The sequence below is a fragment of the Hyperoodon ampullatus genome (assembly GCF_949752795.1).
Source record: "Hyperoodon ampullatus genome assembly, chromosome: 5".
NCBI lineage: Eukaryota > Metazoa > Chordata > Mammalia > Artiodactyla > Ziphiidae > Hyperoodon > Hyperoodon ampullatus.
The window spans coordinates 7,975,219-7,994,254 of NC_136918.1; the positions used below are offsets into that span (position 1 = coordinate 7,975,219).

The 19,036-nt window shown below is 33.9% G+C and overlaps 1 protein-coding gene across 2 annotated transcripts in view; it reads left to right on the forward strand.

Moving 5' to 3' along the window:
• SLC25A36 (solute carrier family 25 member 36) overlaps positions 1-16,224 on the forward strand; it is a gene marked incomplete at its 3' end in the record, with an annotated part of 37,231 nt that extends 21,007 nt beyond the window's left edge. The window contains exons 3-7 of one of the 2 annotated variants that reach the window (XM_079704937.1): positions 497-574; positions 2,635-2,735; positions 10,773-10,839; positions 13,728-14,017; positions 16,031-16,224. In XM_079704937.1, coding sequence (XP_079561063.1) covers positions 497-574; positions 2,635-2,735; positions 10,773-10,839; positions 13,728-14,017; positions 16,031-16,224 — 730 coding nt within the window. The remainder of the gene's footprint in view (positions 1-496; positions 575-2,634; positions 2,736-10,772; positions 10,840-13,727; positions 14,018-16,030) is intronic. The other variant, XM_079704938.1, reaches the window with a different exon arrangement.
• Between the last annotated feature and the right edge of the window lie 2,812 nt (positions 16,225-19,036).

Below are 19,036 nucleotides of genomic sequence, written 5' to 3' on the forward strand. Positions count from 1 at the left end.
TAACCATTTTAGTACCCTAAAGGATGTTAGGGTGATACATTTTGCCATGGCATTTCACTGGAATGGTTGGATAAGATAATGCTGCAGTATGAGGGAGTTGTCCAATATCAAGGAAAGGACCTCAAATTCTAGGAGGGAACTACATTTCTAATTGGGAATTGAATTTGCTGGTAAAGGTAGTAAAATGGAGGAGATTGAACGTAAGAGTAGCATGATCATATGAAAATAAATGTAGAAATCTATATTGATAATTATGTCTTGAAAACTTTGAGGAAAGAATCTGAAAGGTGTTCTTTTTATTATTGCTACAAAATCTGTTATCAATCTTTATTAATTTATACTTTGTCAAGAAAAACAGATTTTTATAAGTGAGCAACACTGACAAAAGAGTATTTATAACATAGTGCAAACATGGGGAATTTAGACTCTACATTTGCTATATAAATAAAGTAGCACACTTTGAAGGACATTTCTAAATACTATTTTTCTCTTTCAGGGTGATCTTGGAAAAAGAAGGGCCTCGTTCCCTGTTTAGAGGATTAGGCCCCAATTTAGTGGGGGTGGCCCCTTCCAGGTAAAAAAAAATTCATTTAAGTTAATCAAATTGTGGCAGTCTTTCTTGTTTCAAGCTTCATGAGGGGGGATCCTGAAGAGAAATCAAGATAAAGCACTCTGGTATAACTAATGGGTAGCAGTAGCCATCTGAAAGGATAGGCAGATTGTACCGTGTGCAGGTGCTGAGGACCTCTTAGTGAGAGCATTGTGAAGCGGTTTTTGCACCAAGTTCAAGAAACCAAGAAGGCCTTCATACATTCACTTGTCATTTTTCTATGATTTCTTTTTATCTTAGATTGACTTCTTCCATGATAGAACACTGCAGAGTTCACATTCAGAGTGAAAATGTGTACCCAGCTCTCTGTATTCAAACAGTGTAGTAGATCCATATCTTATTTATTGGGTTTCAACTTTTTATGGGCTCTTTCTTTTTTTAAAATGATCCAAAATTTCATTCTTATTGTAAAGACTAAAAAAAGTGTAAAGCTTGACATGTTACCTTAAACCATCACCTCTCACTGTGTGCACCTGTCCACACAGTTACTCCTCTTCCCTCCCCGTACATAACCACCATTATAGTCTTCCATTAATTTTTCTGGCTTATGCACATAAAAAGCATAATATGTAGACTTAGTATTATTTACGTAAGTTGAATCATATTTCACCAAATTTGTTTTGAAGCTCTTTCCATGAAAATAAGTGAAGCTTTTAAAAATTGTATAGTATGACTGATCCCTTATTGATAAACCTTTAGATTTATTTCCAGATTTTTGCTGTTAAAAACAATGGTTTTGTGAACATAGCTGTACCTTTATCCTTGAGTATTTAAGCAAGTATTTTTCTTTAGGATAGTTAACGAAAAGTAGAATTTCTGGATAAAAGGGCGTATGAACATTTAAACTTAGTGAACATTGCTCAATTGCCTTCTGAAAAGGCATGCCATCTTTTTATTCTCAGATAGTGAATTAGTTGCTCTTTATCCACATATTACCAATGTTGGCTACTATCCATGTCTTTTAGTACTTGCCAAATAGACTAAACATGATTTTTCACTGTTTTATTTTTAAGTATACATTTGTTTTATTTTGGTGCTTTCATATCCTCCTTCCTGTAATTATTTGTCATTTGTATCTCTCTTCTGTGAATTACCTATGTATATTCCTTGCCCATTTTCTCATTAGGATGCTTTTTTTTCTTATTCATTGCTAGTAATGCATTATTTATTCCCCTTGCTAATTTGTTATCATTCAATGTATCCTTTTTTTTTCTTTTTCATGAAGTAGGATGTTTCATTTTCAGTCATATTAACTTCCTTTTTTTCTTAAGCACATTAAAAAAGCACAGCAGTGATACTCTCCCCATTTTTACTTGTTTGTTTACTCTTTCCCTTATTGGACAGATAATCAGGATTGTTGGGCAATAGCAGGATATTTGATACAGCAAACAAGTAACTCAGTGCCTGGAAAGCTAAACAGTGAGGAGGTAGTTGGGATGCATGACGTCACAGTCAATGAGTTAACAGGGAAAATATTTACAAATTTAATGGAATGTTTACAAATGTTAGAAAACAAGATCTGACCTGATGGGACTGATTTCTTTTGCAATTGTTCTTTTAAAGGGTGCTGTGAACTACTCTTTGTGTAGTATAGGTTGGTATATAGCACAGTATCTCAAAATTGTTTAACATATACTTTGATCACTTGAGTCAGTTCTACCTTCCTCTCTTCAAAAAAACATAAAGTACTCATATCACGTTTCCTTAACTCAAGTGTATTTAACTTAGCCTTATTAGCATTATAGAGGCCTGCCAAAGTCTTATACTTTTTCAGTTAGTTGCTGTCAAATTATTGGGGTAGGACTATCTGAGGATGCTTTATCTTTAATGAGTTGATACAAAAAGTACTTCATGGTCTTCATGAAAAAATATGTATGTGATGTTACATGAAAATGTAAATAAAAACTAAGGCATTATGTTTTTATATTTCTGGACTCTGGAATAATAAAGATCAATTTATATGTCTTTTAAATCTTATGAATTAAGCAATATGTTTATTGACAAAATTTAAATCTTTATTTTAGAGCAATATACTTTGCTGCTTATTCAAACTGCAAGGAAAAGTTGAATGGTTTATTTGATCCTGATTCTACCCAGGTACACATGATTTCAGCTGCAGTGGCAGGTATGAGTATATGATATTAAAAAACAAAAAATTTTCTGACACCTAGAGACTTAGTATTGAATTTTGATGAATTTAACCTTGTAAAGTTAAGGCAGTTAATGTGCTTTTCATTGATTAGCATCTGTAAACATGATTTTTACATTTATTAGTATACAATAAATTTGATTAGGTGGTATATGTAAAATCTGTTGTCAACTGGCATTTTTGTATTTAGGAGTTTGTGATAGCATGCAGGTAATATAATATTTACATTGTCTTGTGTAGTCCACTGAATATTTAGTGATCACTTTTAACAGTTTTAAGAATCCAACCATAATTACACTTACAAGTTACAGAGCTGTAATTTACTCTTTTCTCCTCAATTTCTGTTAGTGCCTTTTCCCTTTTTGCTGCATGTTTTGGCTTCTGTCTGAAATGTGCCGGCAGTTCTTGGTAAAGTATTCATTTTGTCCTGTGCTCAAATGCTGAAATTTTTGTGAGTGATATATTATTGATAATTCAGAGTTATTGTAACATATGTATTGAAAAATATGTTTATCATTCCACATAAATCGCACTAAGATAACACTCAAAATGTAGGCACCAGATATGTGTACATGCTTGCTCTAGAAATGTTTCCAGGAACTCTTGTATCATCATTGATGAGACTATATGATTCTGAATTAAAACAACTAGTCCTGGGCCTCTGCACTGCCTTAAAGATAAGCTGGGAGATTGGTTTGACTAGTGCGGTTCTGGAATCATTTGCTGCCCTGCATGTTAGACAAAGCCATGACCTTTGGTTCTCATTAAAAAAATTCTCTATAGTTTTCTGAGATTTGTTGTATATTTAACCATGTCTCACATTTCCAAAATATGCTGTGACTTTATAAAGCAAATTATAACTACTTTTGTCAACTGTTGATCAGTATATTGAGTTTCAATTAGATGCTTAATAATGAGTGCCTTAAACTGTTAACCATTTTCTGTTTAGAAATAAATGGATCAATTTCCACCACTTACTTAATGAACTAAGAGTAAGTTTGAAATACTAATTTCTGAAAGGTCAATAGCCATATAATAAATCTAGCATGTACCTTAAAAATTATTTTCATGGCTTTTTATATTTAGTAATTGTTGACTGACTCATTGAAGTTTTAAAGCTGGAAGGTAAAGCTTTAAAGGTCAAGGTGGTGAAATACTCTTTACCAATGAAGAGAGATCTTGGGCAAGTTAGGTAATTTATGTGAATCTCCATTACCTTATTCTTGTAATGAGTGGGTTGCTCTACATAGGTTTATGTTTTGAGAATTAGTTCTTTAATACCACAGAGATCATCTAGTTTCAACTAGAATTTTTTAATGTACTTTTACAGATGTTGAATACAACTAGGTATGATTTTTCCCTCTACAAATTTGAGTGTAAAGTTAGTGGCTAATTTCAGACTACATAACCACTGTATTAGGGTCTTTAAGAATATATTTCTGGATTACCAGTGTTCATGTTTTTGTTTCTTAACCCCAGAAAATTGTAAAGAAATGTTAATCTTTCTTTTTTGAAAGAATTGATGCCAAGAAAGTAGGTAAGCAATTATTTTAAGTTGAGGATAGTTATATATTCAGTATTACAAATTTAGAGTTTCAGAATATCTTAATTCCCACTGGAACATCTTTTTTCATTGGCATATCTAATCAGAATTTATTACTGTATTTGTATCACATTGCAGAGAATTTCAGTGCAATTGTCATTTTGTACTTTTTTTCTCAAATGTGTACAAATGTTAACTCATAGTTTTCAGTTTTTATTTATACATTGATACTATTTCCCAACTTGAATTTCTTGAATTTTGGTAAATTGATAGTCTTATACTTGTTCAGAGAGTCTTGCACTATTCATTTATTGTGTAATTTGAAAATACTTCTTCCATTTGTTTGCAGTTAGATTTTTCTGAGAACTATGCCTTCAGAGCTTCCTTGCACTATTCATGAGCAATAACATTTAGCTTTGCAGTTTTTATACATAGCTACATGGTTTGTGAAACTGAATGGTCCCATGCAGACTTGTTAAGGTAGCCTTTTGCTCCCTTCATTCTTGTAAGAATCTAGACCAGACTGCATTGGTTTTTCTTCAGGATAATTTTTAGAGGTCTTCAAAATATGAATTGGGGGTGCAAAGTGCTTAGAGGCAGTCATGTGAAAACTTGTTTTCTAACTGGCTATTCAAAAAAAAATGCTAACCTTGTCACTTTATCATCAAAAATGCACTAAAATACACCATTAATGATAGTGTCTGCAAGATTTTGCCACATCAAATAGCACATGCATTAAGCTTTAATAACATACCTTGTATGTAGTTTTTATTCCAAGTAACCTCAATTCAGTTGCATTTTGTATTTTATTAATATGAACTTGAGTGTTTTAGATACTAAACCTTTTTAATTAAAAGGACAGTTTGTTTAAAGGCCATCTTATTTTCTTTTGTTTTAGTATTTCAAGGGAATAGTATAAGAATTTGTAAACCTCTCAATTTGAGCTATGAATTTTCATACATTGAAAAATTTTTTTCCAGTTGTGAGGCTATTTAATCAAATCAAGTAATGGTGACTCTGTTTTACCTGCCTTCCCCCCACCCCCTCCCCGTATGACATTTGCCAGACTAAGCGTGTCTTAGCTATTGAGGGTATTTATTTTCTTGAGAGTTTCTGTGTGTTTTTGTTAAAATGAATTTGCGTATCCCTCTGTATACACCTGGACACAGGCGTGTATACAAAAAAAAATAGTATTACATTTCTTCTTTATAGTAACTCCCAATTTTCAAAAGTTTTTATCTGGGTTGTATATACTTTTCTATACAACAGTACAGATTTAAAAGAAATGAATTTTGGTTTTTATTGGATTATATATTCACACAGTGATTGCTTAATTTTTTCAATACCAACAATGTAATTGTTTAACATTTACTACATACCTAGTGGGTTTTATTTGCTTATAGCATTCACTGTTATTTTTCAGGATACATTTTCTATTTGACTTATTATTAAAGGTTAAATTTTTACTCATTAAGTAGAAATTTTGTCTTGCATTATAAAATATTCTTTTAAATAATTTGTCCATGGCAGTTTATTAAATAGCCAAATGGATGGCTAGACGTTTTATGTGTTTGTATGTAAACATTCTTCCTGTTTTTTATTTTGTAGAGCACAAGAAACTGAATACAAAATAATCCAAAATATTTCATAAAAATGGATGTGCAATATTACTGATCATAGTGCAAAAGGTGAAAGGTACTATTGTAGCCACCTATACTTTATTTTTTTTAAAAAATTATAGTTACAAAATGAAGTTACTTGAATTTTCTATTTTTGTTTTATTTATTTATTTATTTATTTTAATTTTGATATTAATTCTTTTGGCCGTGCTGCGCAGCTTGCAGGATCTTAGTTCCCCCACCAAGGATTTAACCCGGGCCCACAGCAGTGAATATGTCAGTCCTAGCCACTGGACCACCAGGGAACTCCCCTGTTTTTGTTTTTTTAGATTTACTAAGTAGGCTGATTGTTAAGGAATAGAAAGTTGTGATTTCATCTCTGAGCATGGTAGATAATGGTAGGAAAATGGGGTATGATAATCCCCTCTAAATATTTTCTTAGATTCCCCTTTGACAAGGTTAGCATTTTTTCTTTAAGGCAAAATTGATCTTCTTTTAGGTAAGTATTTGGACTCTGAAACTGCTACAGATGGCAGAATTTTCAGTACTCGGTACTTTTTAAAAAAAATTATGGCCCATTCTTATATTCCTTTCTTTTTCTTTTTTAACTTAAAATTTTCAAAAAGTTAGATCTCACAGTAAATATTTCTCAAACCCTTCCAGTGGGATTCATTTTGTACACATGTTTCTGATGAGGTCACTGCTTGTTGTTATGATACAGAAAAGCCTGTGTCTATTTTAGGCATTTACTGTACATTTCTCCCGAGAAAAGAGTGAGATCGTGTCATCTCATGCTCCCCATCCGCAGGTCACTTCCTGTAGAAATATGGACTAACTTAAACCTCGTGAGTACTGATCTGAGCATCTCTTGCAGCCTCTAGTTATAAGAAACACACCCTGGGAATTTATAATAGCTGTGGAATTAATAGAAGGCGGGAAATGAATTTTTATTTCCTGAATTTGTGTGTGCATTATCTGAGTATTTTATAAAACTTTAATTCTGATTCCTTTATAATATTCCTTCTAGAAGGAAAAATTGGGTAACTTTTCAGTTATCGTGTACTAAAAGCTTGGGGTCGTTAGCTTGGCCATAGTAGCCTTGACCTCCAAAGAATTCCTTAGCAGTATTTAAGATTTACATAGCTATAAATGGTATCATGCCGTCCAACAGCTTTTAGAAAAAACAGTAGTTCTCTTCGCTTAGCATAATGTATTTTAAAAGTCTAATACAGTGCTTTCTATTCTCTTGTCTGTTGATACTTGCCTTTCTGCCTTCTTGCAAAAACATTGATCTTAATACCTACCATTACTTTCCAAATATGGGACAAGAATATATGGGATCTTGTTTGTTTTAGTTTTAATTAGGTTTTGGGGGGGTTTTTTAGTAGTTTTAATATATTTTTCTTAGAAGGTTAGGTGGGCTTTGTTCTTACAGAAGTTAATTGAAATAAAAAGTACTGAAAATGCAATACTACAGGTATCACTCACTTAATGAAATAGACATTTTCAGCAAGTTTACTGTAACCAGGATTTCTGTTAATCTGGTTTTTAATTGGTTTACATTATCAAATGGAATATTAGATGAAACAAAACTTTAAAAATTGCATTTTAAACTTTTTTTTTTAACTTTCTAATAAATCATTAACTGTACTACTAATAGTATGGCCAGTATACTGCCATTTTGCTTTAACTAACTGTGGAGCAGCAACATTAATTCTTCTTAACCTACAAATAGATTCTTCATATACTTCTAAATAGTTTTAATGTTTAATGGGGTACTCAGAATATTAATATGAAATAGCATATTATCAAACTGTCACAAAATTTAAATGTCAAAATAAAAAGTAAGAGGAAGTTTCTAAATTTCAGGGGCACCATCCCCAGTCTCTTTGTTTGTCTTAAAAGGAGTAGGAAGATATGTTTAACTTTGACTGTTGGTCAACTTCAAACTGCCTTAACCATATATCATTCTAAGCTAGTAATAAATTTTTATTTCTTCCTGCTTGTTTCATGTTTTGAATTAATAGATTATATTTTTCTAGATTTAATTAGCCTAATACTGTCTCCATACGTTTATAATTAGAGTGTCTTTGGTTAAGAGGATGTAATAGCATAAAACCCAAGGACCAGAACTGGTAAAGGACCAGTAGCTAAAAACCTGTGGATTATGCCTTGATTCTTTTGTCTAACTTAATGGTTTGCTAGCAGTTAGGCTAGTGTCTTTATTAAGAACTAGCTTGTTACTGGGAGAGTTGAGCCTCAACTGTAGTAAGCACAAGCTGTATAGATATAAGATGATGACATTCTCTCACTTACCTAAATTTTAATGTGTCATGTTCCATAGGTCAATCTGTGTCTGGAAATGAATTTTAGTTAAGTGAGAAATACCTGTTGTTTGCTTCGTGTTTAGTTTATTAACATGTACAGAGCATTATGGGTATTTAAATTTTTATTCCTAGTAATATTTATAAATATGTATTGTAATATTTTAAAGTTTACACATACGGGGGTTTTTTCAGCCTCTAATTGAGGAATTTGAGACTTGGAAGAGTGTTAATAAGCTTGGGTCCTAAGCTTATATTTTTAGACATAGAACTTTTATTTTCTTAAAAAAGAAAGCTTTGATGCTCATCTTCTTTTCAAGTAAAGTATAATGAATGAGATTTTTATCTAGACAGACTGCTTTTTTAAAAGTTGGATATAAGCATTCCCAGTTTTAGGCTTTCAAAATTTAAAAAAAGCAAATGTTTTTTTTCCTAAATTTTCCACATAATAATACAAACCATTGTGAGTAATGCAGAGTGTTTTGTTAGTTTGTGCTGCTAAGCAGCTTTTTACTAATAAACTCCTAATATTACTGTATAGTTATAGACATTTAGCTAATGCACATATTTAAGTTTAAAATAAAGAATCATTAAATTAGGCTTATGACCAGAATTCTGATGTCAGGTGCACATTTGCTTTAGAATATAATTTGAATATCTTTAGTTTGACATTTTCACTGAGAAGAATGGGGTTCAAGAGAAAAAAAAATTGAACTCCATAACTTTATTCTCAGTTAAGCCAACATGCAAGAAAAATCTTTTCCAAACAAAATATTTAAACTGATCTGGTTTCATATTTTTCTTCTCTTTCCTTTTCTCAAGAATATGTGCATGAAAAGAACCTTTTATTTGAAACATCTTCCTGACACCCTGTCCAACACATTAAATTTTTATTATTTTAGTACTGGCTGATGCTTACAACATTGTCAGTCCCTTTCTAGTTTTATATTATGTATGTATGTAGTATTAAAAGCACTTGAGAAATGGAGACTATATAATCATTACAAAATTATTGAAGGAGTTACTAAACCAAACTTATTTCAGTTATTTTGCTTGATAATAGAGTCAGTTTGAGCATCTCTTTGTGAAACATCTGGCTGTTTCCACAGTATTAATATAGTGGATTAAGGGAGTAAATTTTGAGTTAGCTGATTATCTGACATTATAGAAGGGAAAAGAACCTGTGAGACTAAATTCTACTTTGTAAACAATTTAGTAAAATTATTTTGCCTTTGTAGATATACCCATACTAACTTTGAAAGCGAAAAAAGGTTTATGATTAGTTCTCCACTATACGTTAACTAAAAAAACAAATTACTCCTAAGTGTACCACAGCATTTTTGTTCCTGAAAGTACTTTACTAATATTAAGTGTGCTGGTTATATTTCAAAACCTTTCTAAAAATAATGTGCTTGACCCGCTAGTATTTGACAGCAAGTATTAAAAATTAAGATCCTTAGACATTTCTACATGTAAGTTTTCACTGAATTTAAAGGCCACATGAATAAATGTAGGTTGATGTAAGTTCTGTCAAGTTTGTGTAGTGATCTTAAGTGTTCACAAGTATTATATGAAAATCCTGTTTTGTATAGATGAAGCAATCTTCATAAAATTCCATCATCAAGATTGCATTTCATGTGCTGCTATTTTCCCACAACGCTAGGAAGATAGCAAGTAAAAGGTGTGCACTAGCCTAGAAACATACTGTTCCAGAGATCTTACTTTACTACCTGGAATGAGCCATCTTAGGGGACCACCCTTCTGCACTGATAGTTACTAAATAGTACTTTAGTTTTAAAGTAAGATAGAACTACCTTCTACCTTAAGTTTCTCTCTTCAGTGTCTATAAAAGTAAGAGGGAAGTTCTGATTTGTAACTTTTTGGACTTTTAAGTTTTTGTATGTTTTTAAGTGGATGAAAAATAGATCTGTCCTATTAACCCTAACAGAAACCTTATCTCTGTGATACCATTATTTTAACAGTATTAGTAATTGTGTGCTTATAAAAAGTATTCACAAGGCCAAACAACAATTCTTTCTGTTGTACAATCAACTTAAGATCAGATATTGGTAAATGCTGACGTTTATGTAGACTCCATTTTGAACATAGTGATTTGTGATTTAGTTGGACCCCAAGTAGCTGTTGTAGAGTTTGCATGCTAAAAAGCCCTAGAATACACAAAATTTCTATGTTTCTTTGTAGAAATGGGTTTCTGAATTTAGCTTAGAGAGTAGAGAGTGCCACCCATAGGATATTTTGAATATATTGGAAGAGAAGTTTATATATAATCAGATTTTGCTCTTAAAAGAATCTTTTAGTTATGGTCAGAATTTGAGACTGATTTGGAAATAAAAAGTACAAATGTTCATGGTTGAATAGATTTGTAAAATAAAAGTGTAAAGCATACATCAGTTGATAGTTTAAATATTTACTTTCTTTAATATAGATTTATATAGTTTTAAAAATCTTGAAGTTAATAGTGTGTTCTTCATTTTTACCAGAGTTCATTTTAAACATGTTTGTTTAGGTTTTACTGCAATCACAGCGACCAACCCCATTTGGCTTATAAAGACTCGGTTACAGCTTGATGCAAGGTATGTTAATTCATTAAAACAAAATTTGTTAAAGTTGCCTTCAACTAAATTTCTTCTATAAATTTGTATCAGTGAGGTCTCAGTGCCAGGTATCCAAACATTTTTTCCCCGCATTTGCTGCTGATTTTTTTTGTTTTGTTTGTTTTTTGGTTTGGTTTTTTGTTTGGTTTTGAAACTTGGATGTACCATCAGAGGCAAAAGTGACACTAATAGTTGGCAGTATGACAGTTTCTAGGAAAGAAAGTATATTATGCATTGTGTTTTTCAGTAAAGGAAGAAGAAAGAAAAAGGACTTATTAATCTAGCCTGAGCTGTGATACTTTCATTCACTCCATGTGTGATTATAATCGGCCTCCTAACACCTAAGTAAACAGCATGATCAATGAGTCTAGACTGAGTCTTTAAGGATCATTGCTCAAACTCATGAACCTTGTACCCAGAGCGTTCTGGCGTGGAATTTAGCTCTCGTGTATTCATGGACTTCATCTGTTACCGCCAGCCACTTTATAGCAGCAAGATCATTCATTCAGTACATCTATAATGAGCAGGTACTGGTAGGTTCTAGAGATATCCGAGGAAACAGTTGGGTCCAGCTTTAAATGGAATAGTCAAGGGTTGGTTTTTTGAGCCCATTTTTAACCAGAGGCAGTAGTGCAAATCTCACATATCCTAAGTTTAGGGCCTCTGACGTGTTCTAGGAGCTGAGAGAAAGCTAGAAGCAGTGTGGCTGAGAGTCCTGCCATCTCAGCTCCTGTTGGCCTTCAGAATGGAGGACAGGGAAAAAGTAACACTTTTAAGTAGAGAGATGACCTTATCTGATGTATTATAATAATAATAATCACGTTGATAGTTTTGAAACTGTTTATCCTTTCAGTCTGGAGTAGACTGTGTATAACAATTTTCACTGTTTTTTATATTTTAGGGTTTGGGAAGTCTAGTGTAGATATCATAGATTATAAATAAAACTGATCTAAGAAATTATTAACAATTATGCCTGCTTAAAGCTCTGTTTCCCACGTCCTGTCATGTGGAATTGTATGCTATTTGGAGACTTGAAAAGCAGTGTCTAATTCTTGTTTCATCTAGAATAATTTTTAATGAAATCTTAAGTTGAGTGTTGCAGCAGGACTCAGAGTTTATCTCCTAAAGCCAGAGATCTGAAAGGTAATGGTAGGTAAGCCAACCCAGAGGTTAAAAAGTGTGAGATGCCATTCCCTACTGTACTGTGATAAACTACCAGGGGCTTGCTTCAGTATGCTATAGGGTGGATTGTAGGTGATCCCAGAAGAGCATGGATTAAAACTCTTTAATGTTGTAAGTGAAAAAAATAATAAGCCAGCACAATTTCCTAGGCTTAGGGGTGGGGAAATGGGATGGGGCTGGGGTAGTAGTGAAAGGTTGATTTGAGGACGCTCCCTTACAGCACAGATCAAGAACAGGGCTGATGTGTTTGCATATTGACCTTGAGGACTCACAGCCCTTGACTTCCTTGTAAGAAAGGATTTGATAGCAGAAACTAATTACAGTTGGTTGCATGGATCATTCAACTAAGAAACTATTTATTCAGTACCATTAGTTGAGGATAGTCATTGATTCAAGACTATTATTAGTTTATAAAATTGGAGGAATCTGTAGGTTATCAGGTAGGTGTCTTAGTTGTGGTTTTATTTTGTTATGTTATCCAGTTGTATATAATTTATAAATAGTTAAGTTTTCTATTTCTTTTCCCGTGGGTGGCATTTAAACCCATTTCTTACAGATAAAGTTCTATTGGGGGAATCATAATGAAGGTAATAAATATTTTTACAAACTCAAAATTATATACTTGTAAAAGAGTAGATGCTGCACCCTAAGTAGCACTAAGAAAGCTTACTTGGGCACAGTGCTTCATAAATACTTGATAACTGTAGAAGTCCTCATTCACTATTTACTGAGGTGAAAGGTACGGCCATTACCTTCAAAGGATCATAGGAAATTTGATTTAAAGTCACCCAGTCACTTTTGGGGAAGAACTGGGTGGGCTTGGAAGAATCCCCCAGGTACACAGAAATTAGCTTAATTATACTCCTTGCTATACTCCTTGCTTTGTGATATTCTATTATCATTGGTGTCTCATTTTTTTTTTTTTTCCCTGTATTGGGTCTTTGTTGCAGTGTTCAGGCTTTCCCTAGTTGTGGCGAGCAGGGGCTACTCTTTGTTGCGGTGTGCGGGCTTCTCATTGTGGTGGCTTGTCTTGTTGTGGAGCACGGGCTCTAGGCGCGAGGGCTTCAGTGGTTGCGGCACACGGGCTCAGTAGTTGTGGCTCGTGCGCTCTAGAGTGCAGGCTCAGTAGTTGTGGCGCACAGGCTTAGTCGCTCCGTGGTATGTGGGATCTTCCCCGGGACACGGGATTGAACCCGTGTCCCCTGCATTGGCAGGCAGATTCTTAACCACTGCACCACCAGGGAAGTCCCAGTCATTCTTTTTATATATTATTGAATGCAAAAAACTCAGCTTACTTAGAACTACATTTAATATAATGTGAGGGGTTTTTGTTTATTTTGTTCTGTTTTTATCTTGAGCTGCAGTCACAGTGTGTTTGAACACAGTCACAGTGGATTTTGTTGCTTATTCATACAGTCGGACTTTAATGAAACTGAAGATTCAAAGTAGTTATTTTGCATTCAGTAAAATAAACTACTTATATGTTACCTATTTAATATGACAAATTTGGGACAGAAGAATAGGAAATCTAAAATGAATGTTTTAAAATCTGATTTTACTTCCTCATGAATTAAAGAGGGTTATTCTTTAGTAGAGTGGCATATTTCTATATATTTTATTTACTTTATTTAAAAACCTATACTACTTTATTTTTGTTAATAAGGTTTTTCCCTTTTGCTTTTCAGGAACCGTGGGGAAAAGCGAATGGGCGCTTTTGAGTGTGTCCGTAAAGTGTATCAGACAGATGGACTTAGAGGATTTTATAGGGGCATGTCTGCTTCATATGCTGGCATATCAGAGACTGTTATCCATTTTGTTATTTATGAAAGTATTAAGCAAAAAATACTGGAATATAAGATTGCTTCTACGATGGAAAATGAAGAAGAGTCTGTAAAAGAAGCATCAGATTTTGTGGGAATGATGCTAGCTGCTGCCACCTCAAAAACGTGTGCCACAACTATAGCATATCCACATGGTAAGAGGACTTGAATGTGTATGAGTAATCTTCTATTAAATCAGAAATATTTTCCTACCCCAGCCAATGGCCAACTTATTAGAGTATGTATAATTTTACTGAATTACAGTATAACTAAGTACAGTTCACCGTAATGGGATTAAACCTGTATGAGTAACATAAGGCTGTTTTAATAGGTCAGTGTAGGTATGCTATAGTAGCATGGTGGTGATTTAGCATGGGCTCTGGACAGTCAGATTTCAGCCCAGAGTCAGATTCCAGCCAGGTGACTTGGGCAAGTTTCTGTTTTTTAAAGTATGGATGTAGGTGCCATACTAGATACTTTATTATTACATACATATATGCAGTATACATTATTGCTAATCTGCAGAAAAATTGTGCAAAGTACTTATAAGTCTAGAGATATGCCAGAACATAACCAGAATTGTCTTCATTTTCAGATAGGAAACCAGAAATGTTAAGATTAAGTAACTTGCTCAAGGTCACATAGCTTACTCAGTGGTGGAGCTCAAATTTGAATTGAAGTCTATAATCCCAAAGACCAAGTTATTTTACATTGTTTCATGTTGGCAAATAAGTATATATTAATGATTTTTAAAACTTCTGTTTTTTAAGTTTTATAATATTAGCCTTTTTCATTAATAACTAAGAAAACCACTTAAGAATTTCTCTGTAACACGCTGAGGGGTTTTTTGTAACATTTTTGTTGTTTTGTTAAAGTGTAAACTTTGATTTTGGTATGTTTGAGGGTTTAGTTTGGTTTGGGTTTTTCATCTAAGTGCTTCACTTTTGTTATGCTGATTAATGTTTACAGTCACCTTTGCAAAGCTAAGGCTATGTGATTAAAGCTCTGTCAGGAAAAATGAAATACAGCTAGAAAATGAGTATTTGCTCTAAAACGTAATTTATGAATAAAACCAACTCTTGAACAAAATTGGACTGTCAGCTTACCTCCAGTTTCCTGAGGGCCATTCCTCACTTCTTTAAGAGAAATCAAAAGAGGACAGTACCAGCAGCACTGGGTAGGTTCTGGCCTCGTATGGGATGGTGACCTGCTCAGGTGAGAGAGAGAGAGGGTTTTGGAGTTGCAAGCACCCTGTCTCTTCAAGTGAGATGATGTCATTATAAGAAGAGGTACAGTTTATAAACAGTATTTTGGAGTGAAATATATAAATGACATGGATATTTAAGACAGGACATAGGAGATTTCAAATGTTAACATTTGCAGTGAAAGTTACTTTCGGCCGTTTCCCTCAGGCCCATCGGGAGCATTGTGTTGAAAAAGTTTGAAAAATAATGGGCGTGGAAAGAAGAGATTCTTAAGTTGAAACTCTTAATTCTTGTCCCAGCCTCTGCCTTCAGCTGACTAAAACTTCTTAGTAGCCCCCATTTCTTTCTTTACCTTTTAAAATAAAGAAAAATTAGACTAACCTTTAAGATCCTTTTCAGCTCTAAAGGTTTATGATTTTTGCCTGGTTGCTTCCCAGATGTGCCCTTTTAGCTGACACTAGTATTTTAAACATTTTCAGACTTATCCACATGAAATTTCATGTTGGTGTATGTGGACCATTGTGAATAAATTAATAATTCTATTTTTTCATTGTAATGTCCACTTCTTAAAAATCTTTCCTGCTTGTTTCTCACTGTATCTTTCTGTATTCATCTTTGATACCACCTCTATTCTCTTTCCGGTTTACCTTTATTTATCACATCTATTCTCCCTTTTATCTATATCCAGTATACAGCTGATACTTTTGTTTATTCTGTCTTTTACCATTCAGGAACCTATGAAATTTTATAATTAGTATATGTGATTTTAGCCAGCTAGCTTAGGAGTTTGGTGAAAGACATGGCTATGGTAACTAGTTTCAATAAGTTGCACATTAAAAATTACTCCTCATTTATCCTAAGCTTACACTTACAGTCTGATAAATGGGATGTGTCCAGTATTAGGAGGGTATAAAGATATCACACTGGTGTTTAAATAAATGACTTTATTTTTTCCCCATACAGAAGTTGTAAGAACAAGACTGCGTGAGGAGGGAACAAAATATAGATCCTTTTTTCAGACACTGTCTTTGCTTGTTCAAGAAGAAGGCTATGGGTCTCTTTACCGTGGTCTGACAACTCATCTGGTGAGACAGATTCCAAACACAGCCATTATGATGGCCACCTATGAATTAGTGGTCTACCTGCTCAACGGATAGCACCACCAGGCTGCTGTACTATAAAGAGGGAAGACCAAAAGATACAGTGGACCATGGAGTACCGAAGCCAGCTTGGTGGACAGAAGGAAAATAGTGTGGGAACACGGAACTATACCTAAGTGGAAGTTTGGTTGTAGGAATTAAAGTAATCATAACCACATTACTTAGTCTTTTTAGTAATGTGAAGAAAACCCTTGGCTGCCTCCAAGAGAAAGCCTTTAGAAGCGCTCCTTCTTCAAAATTGCCATTTTCTCTTCCATGTCCACAGGACACAGTTGGCATTTTGTTGAGTTATGGCAATCAGAGTATAGTGTTTATTCCATGAGCACTTTTCCAGTCTTCTAGACAGAGCCATCTGTAACTATATACTATACTATAACTATCCAAAGATAGTATTGACAGTCATAAATTTCTGACTTCTGCATAATTCCTATAAAATTGAAAAATAACAATGATAGTAGTATTTTCACATTTCCTTGAGAGGATCTGGCACTATATTTTAAAGTTAATCATTTGGCATTAGTATTCACTGTTTTTGATGACAAATGAAGTAGTGTCTAAACGTGTTTATTTTTAGCTTTAAAATGTTTGGGTTTCCACTGCTCACAGGTGCTTTATGTGAACGCTTAAATTGTTTGTTAATGTATCAACTCAAATGGTAATAGTTTGGGACACAATAAACCGGTAAAATGTTGATTCTTGGCCATTTCAGTGACTTGAGCATGTCCTCTTATCTTTTCTAACCTAATGATACATGAATGAATGCAGTGTCTTTTCAGTGACTTATTAATTATGAACTTGAATTATCCCCTGTCATACCTAAGTATCATTTCCTTAAAGTGGAAAAAATTTACTGCTTCTGAATCTTTCTCTGTTTGGTTTCACATTAAGAATTTGAACCTTTGAATTATTTCCAGAACCTCTGCATACATTGCATTTATTTAGTAGAGAAAATGGTAATTTTCAGCTTTGTCCTTACAAGGTGTTTTCTTTTTTTTTTTTTTTTTTTGCGTTACACGGGCCTCTCACTGCTGTGGCCTCTCCCACTGCGGAGCACAGGCTCCTGGATGCGCAGGCTCAGCGGCCATGGCGCACGGACCCAGCCGCTCCGCGGCATGTGGGATCCTCCCAGACCGGGGCACGAACCCGCATCCCCTGCATCGGCAGGCGGACTCTCAACCACTGCGCCACCAGGGAAGCCCCGTGTTTTCTTTTTTTAAGGTGACGTTATAAATATCTGGGGCAGCGTAAACATTATAGAAGAAGGGCCCTCTGCAATCTGATTGGGCAGGTAGTGATGCTAATTAACTTACAGGTTTATAAATGAACAAACTGCTTTGGACAAGGAGTTTATTCCATCCAAATTTCTTGAATGGTAAATCATAGAAAGATTCAAGTTAATTCAGATTAAGCGTGTTAACAGGATATAGCTTTTACATTTTGCTGTTGAGTTCAACTGTACCTTTTAATACTTTAAATGTATTATATGTATGGCCCTTATGAAGATATTTGCTGTAATTCAATTAAAAGACTTTCGCTTACGGATGTTGCTATACTGGTGTATGAAACTTATCCAATTAAACTCCAGTGTGGTAGTCATTTCAGTATACAGGAACTGTACATTTTGTGCAATGGCTTTATCTTAAGAACGACTTTTTGTGAATGCACTTTGTGGCCTTTTGCGGGGGAGGGTGAGAGTAGGAGAGAATTCCCGAGTTAAGATTACTTTTTTTAAGTATCGGTTATGTATTAGGCAGAAACAGTGTTCATAACATTCTTCTGGGATTTAGGTATATTTTGGAGATCTTTACTATAAATGTTTTAAGTATTCTTATGTACACTGTAGTGCCCCTAACATATAAAAAATCATAGCATGTCATTGCAAGCTTTCTCCACTGTCACCAGTGAGACACAGTGCCCTCTTAAATTCCTACACCTTAACTTCCTTGCAGTCAACAGTAACTGGATGTTTTTGAGGTGCTTCGATTGGAATTTAAAATATTCCAATCTCTTTGGAGACCAAAGGCAAATTCAGTTTCATTACCTTTGGGATTATTCATACCTTTTATGGTGAATTTCAGCTTTGACATTTATTGTGAGGAACATGCCCCCCAACCCCCCCAAAAAAACAGTAATGGGGTTTCTAACTTAAATCTGTAAAGAAAGTGTCAATATATAGTGTTTTCATTTTCATGTGCCATTTATACCGCCTAATACAGTGCAATTTGCCTTGTGAAGATCTGTAAACATTAGTTGTATTGAATGTCAGACAGAGACTTTCTAATCTTAGTGATCTGAATACCCCACAAATGATTAAGAATGATATAAAAACCAGCAGCTAAGGAACATCTTATTTAGTTGTAGCAAATTCATAACAAGTGTCCTTCAAGGATGAACTCGTATTCTATTCCCGTTTGTATTTGTATTGACCCTTTAGTGCATTTTTTTTCAGCTTTTAAAAATGAGTATATTTATGTGCTGGAAGGAAGAGATCTTAGAGTCTCAGACTTTCTTTGTGTGACAACTGGAAAGGAGCAGTGAAGTTTATTTTGTTTTCTCCCCCCCCAAAGTACAATCTGCCGTAGTTTATGTATGACAAAGATAATTTAAAAAGAAAACTTTATATAAAAATTGTACATAACGTTTGTCTTTGAAACATTTCTTTGGAGATTTTTTTTTAATTGATGCAAACGTTTAAAAAGAAGAAAAGAAAAACACTTAAAAAGCATTGGACTTCTTTTTTAAACTGTGTTTTATTTTCATCTGTTTTTGTCAGATAGCTTTTTATTTCTAGTTTAGAGGTAGTCAGCAC